General features: G+C 40.9%; 1 protein-coding gene across 1 annotated transcript; it reads left to right on the plus strand.

Annotated features, from left to right (window-relative positions):
* Positions 1 to 7,642: 7,642 nt before the first annotated feature.
* Positions 7,643 to 8,239, plus strand: LOC124363492. Its single transcript, XM_046818740.1, has one exon. It carries the CDS (start codon positions 7,643 to 7,645, stop codon positions 8,237 to 8,239), a length of 597 nt encoding a protein of 198 aa, XP_046674696.1.
* Positions 8,240 to 10,740: the final 2,501 nt, after the last annotated feature.

Here is a 10,740-nt window from a genome sequence, read left to right on the forward strand (position 1 = left end):
CTTTTTGAGTGTGGTTTGCGGCATTAAACTCTGCTAGATAAACCCTTTAAAATGATGTGCATATTGACCTATGCTCTTATTTAAGATTTCCTTCTGACTCCTTGCGGGACGTCCCCATGATAATACAGAAAACTGATAGTTCCTTCAAAAAGTAGATTTTTAGGTGTAGTGTTGATGTACAAAATCTTGTTGATTTATCTGTTATCGTTCAGAAAATATTATACCTGTGCAGGACTTTATGTACACCCTGTATATATATATATATATATATATATATATATATATATATATATATAGAGAGAGAGAGAGAGAGAGAGAGAGAGAGACGTTCTAATTGCACCCCAAATTAGTTTTATAAGTAAAAGTTTTAATCCTTTATTTTCAGGAGCAAAATTAATCGTCATGAGCTATGAAAATTACTCAGATTAGTTGTTTGACGGATATAAATATGTTATTCAAAAGACAGTATTTAAATTTAATCTTAAGAAACGTATTAGGATAATAGAATTCTATTCTTAGAAGCAGTGGAAGGAAAACAAGTTATGAAGAAGCGGGACAAGAACTGAAGTGTTGTGTAAGACCGAGTTATATTGAGAGACACTGAATCAAGTTCACGGCTGTTAACTCCTGACAATGCTTTTGTGTTTGACCTAGTTCTCACCGAGAGCTTTATTATAAATGTTTGCTAAACATCGTTTCTTTAGCAGTAAAATAATATTTGTAATGTTTGAAGTATTATATTATGTTTTTGTTTTACAATAATTTAACTAACAAGGCTATCGATGATTCTGGGCAGTTTTTCAGTCATATAGTTCCAAATCATTATTTAATTTTCTTAAAACACCCACCAAATATTTAAAAATTTACATCTAGTAGGAAAATATAGATTTAGATTTATTATTGTACACAAAATCCTGCCACATATCATTAAATATAACATCTTATAAAATAGTTACATAATACTTGTGAGTTTTATACATTTAGATTCAGTCCTTCCTCATAAATTTGAACGACTTCAACAATGAAACATTTCTTTAATTTGCCTCACTTAAAGAAAATTGTGAGACTAAACTTGGAATAGTTATTTAATTCAGCTGTATAAAAAAATATATTATTATTCAATCTTTGTAAATTAAAAGGTTTTAATATAAAAAAAAATATAAAACACTGTATATATTCTAATTATGTTACATATGTAGTTCTGCAAATTTTGTGCTTCTGAAAAATGTGTCAAAGAGTTACGCACCAAATACTAATATAACGTTGCATTTGAAACATTTTTATCAAGCCTGAAAATGGTTTGTAATGTTATTTACCCTGAAAATAACAATTACAGTAAGGTGATAAGTTTTAGACTCGACAAGGATATGTAAAGTCCAAGATTGTGGTAGACCTGAGATTTCCCTAAGAAGCAGTAAAAAGTAATCTCACTCGTACTTCTTGTCAATGGCCAATCAATATCTAAGCGACCAAGCATCTCAAGCTTAAACTTTAGTTAAAAGTATCACGTCAAGATGATCACTAGAGTGGATTTTGGGATTTTCAGTAATTAATATACAGTATATTTATTTATTTATATTCTCGATTTTATATATCTGTGCAAATAATCTACTATTTTTAGACTTCTGCAAATATGAACCTCTATTGTTTTGTAGAAAGTTTTAAAACAAAATTTCACCCATCAGTAAATAATATTCTTAGAATAAATATATGTGTGTAGGGGTACGCCATAAAGATGCCCACTAAATTCTTACAAAGTAACCTTACATAAATAATCATTAGGAATACATACCTAAAACAATTGAACATTAAAACGTAATGAGCTATAGTTTAACAAAACAAATAAAAAAATCTTATAGTACTAATTCCGAGCTATTTTAGCGGTCAAAACTTAAAAAATATATTGAAATTGAAATTTGAGTTTAATAAGAACCAATAAACCTGAAATTTCATACTTGGACTTCCTTTTAGAAGGAAATACGTTTCATGTAATGGAAGAAGCTACGTGCTTTATTTATTTGCCACTTCAATAACTCCATCAGGAAAACCTTATTGGGAATACCATAGTACCATAGTCGTTTTCCCATGGGATGAATCATTTCAGCACTGTTTATTAACAACTCACAAGATTAAGCTGCAAAGAAAACTTCTCGAGGCAGCACCCTCTATTTACAGCGAAATATAATGATTGAAAGGCGAACACTGATTAATTTAGCCCAGAAGACGTATTTTTAAATCAGCACCAAGCGGTTCGTGACATACTGTTTAGATTCAAACTGGGAAAGCAGGGGATTAAAAAAAGTGCAGATGACTGCAGCCATATAAGGCCAGCACTGAACAAGAGTGAAAAGAGTACTATAACGGAGGGAGTGGATAATATCTCTCAATAAGTGGCCGCATTAAATCTTTCTGAGTACAGATCCTTTGCAGATGAGCCGGGTCAAATTCTCGTGCCCCTTTCGGTTTTCCCGACTCTTTTTTTTTGTTATAGTGTTTTATTTTGTTGTTGGTGTTTGCTCTCGTTGACTCTTCGAGGCTTTGGTGTCGTCTGCGACTGGATCGAGAGAGTAGCGACTTTCACTTCTGTTCAGACCTTTACTAGTGAAGTTTATTTTGTTTTTACCCTTTTATTTAGTTTTGGGTTTTGTTTTGGGTTTTGTTCTGCCCCAAATGTCTGGCTAAACACGGCTGTGTCAACTGACGAGGTACACGAGCTCCAGCTCCAATGTCCGCCTCTCCCATGATTCTTGGGCTGGGTCCTTACACCGGTACCATGGCGGGCTACTAAGGTTTTCCTACCTGAGGACATTATTTCTCTGTGATACCCTGCTGTGATATTGTCTCAGTGTGCCTGTTATTTAAGTATTGTTATCCAGTTTGTTATCTAGTTTTAAGTAGTTAAGTTTAGGTTAATTCTATCCTTTCAGGAACCCGCCCTGTGCCACAGGACTCCGGGTGATTTTGGCTTTTCCTGTTTGAAATTTGGCGCTCTAAATTCTATCTAACTTAAATTTATAAAGATTTTTAATTTTATCCATAAGTCTGGGTTGACCACTTATAGTTTTGTTCTCCAGGTGCACCTAAGTAGGCAACCTTTCTGGGTAGTTTTGTCTGCGTTTGTCCCCTTGTTTTTTTTCTTCTCAAATATATATATTTTTTCACTATGGCTGGCCATCCACGTTCTTTCTTTGCCTTTCCTTGCTCTCTCTCCGTGAGTCGGGCCCCGCTCCGCTCCAATGGGAGCACGTTCTTTGTTAAGCTAGCTTGGTACGGGCGAGCGGAAGCGGGGTGTGGCTCAGATGGTAGCAGAGCGTGGTTATGGCTTGCCAAGCGGTTTCCCGGGCTGGGAGCATGTAATGTTGAGTTTTGTGTGTTAGTTATTCCGTGTTTTATAGTATTGTATTTGTGCGGGGTTTTACTGGGTTTTTTTTTTGCCTCAGGGAAGTAGGAGCTGGGTACTCTTATTGAGCCTCGTCAGTTGGTTGCCTTTTGAGTTGAGACTACTTAAGTTTAGTAAGTTAGATTTTGTTTGTCTTGAAGTTGATATGGCCGTCTCTTTGGTGCCTGAGTATCTCCGGAAGCTGGAGCTGGTTTTTGAGGTCGTGTCTAGGGGGCAGCAGGCTCGGGAGGACGTAAAGGGGTTGAGAGCTCAGCTCAGGGCCTGTTTGAACTTAGAGAGGACATGGCAGGAATCATTTTGTTTGGAAGATGAATTAGCTAGCTGCAAGACTAGGATGGAAGAATTAGAGGATGACATTGATAGTGGGTCACTGCCTTTAACTGGGTCGGCCAAGGCTCGTTTGGGCTCCCAGATTATTCACTGGTGCGCCAGGGTGCAACTGCTTAATAAGGCTCCTGGACTCACCGCTGATATTGGTGCATGGGCCATTACTACTTCTGAAAAACTACAGTCAGCCCTGGAGAGTCTAGGTGAGGTTAGGTCCGTCAGAGAGAGAGGGGCCTCCTTTCAGGAGCCTCCTACTCTGTCAATTTCGGATTCTCGTATTGCTGAGCTTGGAGGAGCTGCAGGTCCTCAGGGTGTTGCTCCAGGGTGCCGAGATTCGGAATTGGTATCCTCTGCCATTTCTGCTGAAATTGGAGGTTCAAAGTCTTCTTTACATCCTGTGTTCATGGATCATGTAGGTTGTGGGACGGTTGTTGATGGCCATGATGTCTCAGGTCTATTTAGTTCAGCCTTTGCCAAGTTGTCACACCCACTCTCACCTATACTTCAGAGCATGCCCAAGGCCGATGGATTGGAGTTAAATCACCTCCTTGCTTTTCTTTAGGAAGCTTTCAAAATTCAGGAGTTTCCTGGAATGACCGATTTGGTACTTATGGAAATTTTAGCCCCCTTTTGCTTGAGACCACTAAGTGACCGCCTACTTGACTGTCTCAAGCGAAGAGCACCTTTTGATGAGTTTCATGCTCAAGTTATTGAATATTTTATACCTGGTCGTGTCATGGAGCGTTTGCGAGTTGAACGTATTTATCGCCCACAGGCACCCGGAGAGACGCTTAGTCAATTTGTCGGCGAGATACGAGGGGTGGCCCAAATACTACGTCTTGACTTAAGCGAAAGGCAACAGGTGGACATTATTCTGGACGGAATCAACCTGGAGGACCGTTGTCGTTTGGTTTTCTGCACAAGACCCACGTCTTGGGCGGATCTAGACCGTCTCTGCATTGCATCCAGAGGAGTCCAGGATGCGGATTTCCTAAGGGAGAGATTGATGGGACATCTGCCCAGTGAACCTCCTGGAAAGGTTCGGGTTTCAGCAGGGTCAGGGCAGGGGGTGGAACTCCCGCGTGGGCAACCCCCAACTTGTTTTGGTTGTAACCAGAGGGGTCACTTGAGGCGGGATTGTCCTCGGGCACGTGGGAGTTTTGGTTCCTCCTGACTAGTTAATCTTCCGGGACCTGGAACTGGACTCCTTGTTAACTCCGTCACTTCGGCAAGAAAACCTAATATTGTTAGTAATAATATAGTTGCCGGACTAAATATGACTGGTAGCGTGATGTCTGCTAGGGTGAAGAACAGGGGTAATAAAGTCAAATCTTGTAAGGTATCCACCAATAAGGAGACCATTGCTTCCTTGGCTGCATTGGGTGTGAGAGCGGGTTGCTCGGGTTGCCCACGTGTAGATGTCCTTGTCGGAGATGTGAACCGGAAGGCCCTTGTGGATTCTGGTTCAGCACGCAGCCTGATATCCTTGCGTTTTTTCCAGGAGTTGTCAGCCTCTGGTCTCATCCGACAGGTTGAACCTAGTTCTTTAATTTGCTGGACGGCGTCTCGCTCTCCTTTGCCCATCACTCATGAAGTCCAGTTTAAAATCAAAATCCACCATTTTTCTTGGGTGTGGCGGTTTTTGGTGGCAGGGTAGTTGTGTTTTCCTTTTATCTTGGGGGCTGATTTTATTCGGAGGACTGGCATGATTTTGGACTTGGGCAATGGCCGGTGTTTCTTTCGCTTTTCTCGGCGGGTGTCAATACCTTTTTCGGATGAATATTCTCATGGGGCTGCCGCAGTCGAAGCGGAGGGTGATAGGGTTTCCATTCCTGATCCGTTGGGGCATCTGACCGTGGAGCAGGCTGAGGCTATAAGGGGCATTTGTTGCCGCTTCCCAGAAGTACTCACACCAAAAACTGGGTGTTACGAAGCTTCTTGAGTACGAGATTCGCCTCACTGATACCCGCCCGGTTCGTTCTCACCCCTACAAACTTGCTCCACCTAAAATGGAAACGCTGAGGAGCATCATTAATGAACTTCTATTGAATGGAGTTATCGAACCTTCTTGCTCAGGTTACGCCAGTCCCGCTTTCCTGGTCGCTAAGCCAAATGGTAAGTCCAGAATGGTCCTGGACTATAGAAAGCTTAATTCCCAGATTGATATTGACTCGGTACCTCTCCCCGATCTTCATTCGGCATTTGATTGGTTCGGTAAGGCCAAATTTTTCTCCATATTTGACCTTAACCAGGCTTACCACCAGATACCTTTGAAGCCTGAATCTCGTCCTCTCACTGCGTTCTTTGTTCCCTGGAATTTATATCAGTTTACCCGTGTTCCAATGGGCTTAGCTGTGGGAGCTCAAACTCTTACCCGACTATTAGACTCTATTTTCCATGACGTCAAGTTTTAAATTTGTATTTAAACTATTTGGATGATCTTCTTGTATACAGTGAGAGCTTTGAAGAACATTTGACCCATCTGGAGGAAGTTTTATTTAGGTTGCGTGGTGCTGGCCTTACCGTCAACCCGGAAAAGGTGAGTTTTCGCCCAAAGTGAGATTTCTTTTCTGGGTCACCTTATTTCCACCCGGGGCGTCTGCATAGATCCAGCTCGGACCCAGGCGATCAGGGATTTTCCTCCTCCCAAAGATGCAAAGGGAGTTGCACGTTTCGTGGGAATGATAAATTTTTACAGGCGTTTCATACCCAATATTGCAGAGTTGGCCGCTCCTCTTAATCTGCTTCGCAAGAAGGGTGCTAAGTTTGAATGGGGTGAAACACAGCAGACGTCCTTTCAATTGTTGAAAGAAGGTGTTATGCAGCCTCCTGTGTTAGCTATGCCGGATTTTGGTCGAAAATTCGTCTTACAAACTGATGCGTCCTCCTTGGCTATTGCGGTGGTGTTGTCTCAGGAGGTGGATGGCGTCCGGCAGCCAATTGCTTATGCTTCACGCACATTGACACCCTGTGAAAAAAAGAGTTCATCTGTTTATGAGCTGGAGTGTTTGGCTGTTGTGTTCGGGATAAATAAATTTCGAAGGTTTTTAGAACATAAAGGGTTTCTCCTTGAAACCGACAACCAGGCACTATCTTGGCTCCTCGCTCATCCTCGTCAGCTTGGGAAAATTGGTCGTTGGGTCGTTCAAATATCTTCCCTTAAATTTACTGTGCAACATGTGCGTGGCACGCAAAATATCATTGCCGATACGCTTTCTAGGATGTACCATACTCCCGGCGACCAACTTCAGGATTTGGAGCCGGTATGTGGGGCTGTGCTGCTTGACTGTCCTCTGGCCTTTTCGGATATCCTCCCTCATCAACTAAATGATCCCGAGCTGGCCAATATTATCTGTGAGCTTCAAGGGGGAGGTGCCCACCCCCCGTACTTTCTGTCCCAAGGTACCCTTTGCTGTCGAGCTAGGCAGCGGGGAAAGCCCAAATTAGTGCTGCCAAGTCTTCTTGTACCGATGGTTTTTCATTATTTCCATACTTCTCCCGTGGGCGGTCATTTAGGTATACATAAAACCATCGCGAAGTTTAGGGACCTCTTCATTTGGAAGGGCATGGATCGGGACATTGCGGCTCGAGTACGGTCATGTCAACTGTGCTCGTTAAGCAAGCCCGCCCAGAACGCTAAGCTGGGTCTGTTGTCATCTGAAGTGGCGGAGAGACCTCTGGAGAAGCTTTTCATCGACTACGTTGGGGCTTTCCCTCGTAGCAATTCAGGTAATAAGTTCCTGCTTGTCTGTGTAGATGCTTTCTCCAAGTTCGTCTGGTTGTTTCCGTTACGAAGCGCCACAGCTCAGCTCACGACTAAGGTGCTCCGTACCAATCTTTTTTCAACATTTCGGAATTCCCGCCACTATAGTATCCGATAATGGAACTCAGTTTTTGTCCAATGAATTCAAGAGAATGTGCTTTGGGCACGGTATCCGCCATGTGACGACTTCGCCTTACTACCCACAGCCCTCCCACGCAGAGCGTTTTAACCGTAATCTGCGATCAGCCATCATCGCTTTCCATGCTAAAAATCACGAGACGTGGGACCAAGAACTCCCTTGGATTCAATTTGCTTTTAACACAGCTGTTCATGAAAGTCACAAGGCGGTGCCCTTCGAGTTGTTGTTTGGGTTTCCACCCAACAACCCTTTGGCTAATATTTGGAGGATTGGGGACCTTCTGCCACCGCCTGGTACTCCTGATGTTGCTAGCACTTGGGCAGCTGCCCTGCGAAATCTTTTCAGGGCTAGGGAATTGCTGAGGAGGAAGTATAACAAGGGGCGTGTGGCTAACCCTTTCCGAGAGGGGGAACTTGTATATTGTAGAGCTCATCCGACCAGTTCGGCCGTGGACAAAAGGGCTGCAAAGTTGTCTTATCGGTGGACAGGCCCCCACCGTATCTTTAGGTTTCTGACTCCGGTGACGGCTCTGTTGGGAGATCCCCAAACCGGCAAGGTTTATCGAAAGGCACATATTTCTCATCTAAAGCCTTGCCGGGGAATTCCTTAACTGGGGAGAGCTTCTTGAGTTTCCTTGTTGGAGAGGGGAGTCTCCCTTTTGGGGGGGGGGTGTCTCAGCCGGGTCAAATTCTTGTGCCCCTTTCGGTTTTCCCGACTCTTTTTTTGTTATAGTGTTTTATTTTGTTGTTGGTGTTTGCTCTCGTTGACTCTTCGAGGCTTTGGTGTCGTCTGCGACTGGATCGAGAGAGTAGCGACTTTCACTTCTGTTCAGACCTTTACTAGTGAAGTTTATTTTGTTTTTACCCTTTTATTTAGTTTTGGGTTTTGTTTTGGGTTTTGTTCTGCCCCAAATGTCTGGCTAAACACGGCTGTGTCAACTGACGAGGTTCACGAGCTCCAGCTCCATTGTCCGCCTCTCCCATGATTCTTGGGCCGGGTCCTTACACCGGTACCATGGCGGGGCTACTAAGGTTTTCCTACCTGAGGACATTATTTCTCTGTGATACCCTGCTGTGATATTGTCTCAGTGTGCCTGTTATTTAAGTATTGTTATCCAGTTTGTTATCTAGTTTTAAGTAGTTAAGTTTAGGTTAATTCTATCCTTTCAGGAACCCGCCCTGTGCCACAGGACTCCGGGTGATTTTGCCTTTTCCTGTTTGAAATTTGGCGCTCTAAATTCTATCTAACTTAAATTTATAAAGATTTTTAATTTTATCCATAAGTCTGGGTTGACCACTTATAGTTTTGTTCTCCAGGTGCACCTGAGTAGGCAACCTTTCTGGGTAGTTTTGTCTGCGTTTGTCCCCTTGTTTTTTTTTCTTCTCAAATATATATATTTTTTCACTATGGCTGGCCATCCACGTTCTTTCTTTGCCTTTCCTTGCTCTCTCTCCGTGAGTCGGGCCCCGCTCCGCTCCAATGGGAGCACGTTCTTTGTTAAGCTAGCTTGGTACGGGCGAGCGGAAGCGGGGTGTGGCTCACAGAGCAAAAGTTTTTTATGGACGGAAATTTTACGAAGGCTTCAATCATTCTAGCATTGGTATATCACCTTTGCTATTAGCTCAGCAAAGATAAATATATTAGGTGCCCTCAAGTAAACCTCCTAGAGTATGATAACACTCATTAAAGGTCATCTCTGCTGGAACGGGTGCGTTGAGGTTTTTTTTAACAATGCTTTGTTTGAACATGTAAGAGGAGGGAACGTAAATGACTCCTAAGATCTAATGTTACTATAACTTCTTTGTCCTAAATTGAAGAGACTAAGTACCAAAATTCTTTTCCCACAAACTATCAGATTCTGACATAGTTTGTAGTAGGCAGCAAAACATCAAATTGTGGATATACTACTATGAGAAAAAGGCTACTCCCTATGACGTCCACGACAACCCAAATGTCATAAACGATCCTCAAATTGTATAGAGCTACTATAAAAAAAAATCTAAACATAATTTTGTCTTCCTAATATGCACTATTAAAAAGTACCTTATTTACTAAATTAGTTACCATTACACTAGAATTTCATTAATAAGCATAAAAAAATCTGAAGTATTTAGAAATTAAATAATTTAAAAACTGTATTGGTTTGGTACTTTTTCTCTCTTTTACAATCAGAAAATCATCAGGGCCCTATAATCAAAGGTGTGTATAGCGTAACGAAAGAACGTGGCTTTAAAAAGTGATTGTCCGAAAAGTGAAACTTAAGTTTAGAAAACCATGATAAGAACACGATTATTTGGGAGCTTGAAACTGTTTTCACACTATTTATATGAAACGTACCAAAATGCCAAAAAATTGTGGTTATGCGAGTTTGTAACAAATGTTCCTTATTTTATGTTACGATAACTAGCTAAAAATAAAAATAGTTAATGCTACTCTTAGCAATCTTATATATAACATAGTCAGCTTACTCTCAAACAATATCAGACTGAATATCCTGTGAGATTTGAATCCTGTGTAGATGGGCACTGCAAGGATCTACTTTTTTGTTGTCTTTGTTCCTTATGTTGACCCTTTTCCCCTTTATCTTATTCTTCATTTTGATTACTGCTTTTTAGTTAGTCCATTCATAAATTAATTCATATTTAAAATAATTAATATTAATAATTATGTATTAAATATGTTTTACAACTTAAAAAAAGATAAGATTGAACTTTTCATCTTAATTTTATAATTTACAATAACATCTTTGAACATTTTAAAATTTAATACATTCATTACTTGTTTTACATATAATATGCGGCACAAAAACATGTTTAAACAATTTTTTACTGTTTTGGACCTCTGATACTTAACCTCTCATACTAGATTTAAAGTTATGGAAACTTTTGTAATAGTTTATTATTATACAAATAACATTGTCATGGAAAAACTGTTTTACTTCAGGTAAAAGTTTGCACGGAAACATATATTACTTTATAAAAAACCCAATGAGCTTTAATAAAATAATTTAATTAAATTAAATATTACGGTATCGCATGTTTTAAATTCTAAAAAAATTAATATCAGATATCATGAGAGTACACATTTAACTCAAAAAACTACTATACACCG

This window comes from Homalodisca vitripennis, chromosome 5 (genome assembly GCF_021130785.1).
Source record: "Homalodisca vitripennis isolate AUS2020 chromosome 5, UT_GWSS_2.1, whole genome shotgun sequence".
Lineage (NCBI taxonomy): Eukaryota > Metazoa > Arthropoda > Insecta > Hemiptera > Cicadellidae > Homalodisca > Homalodisca vitripennis.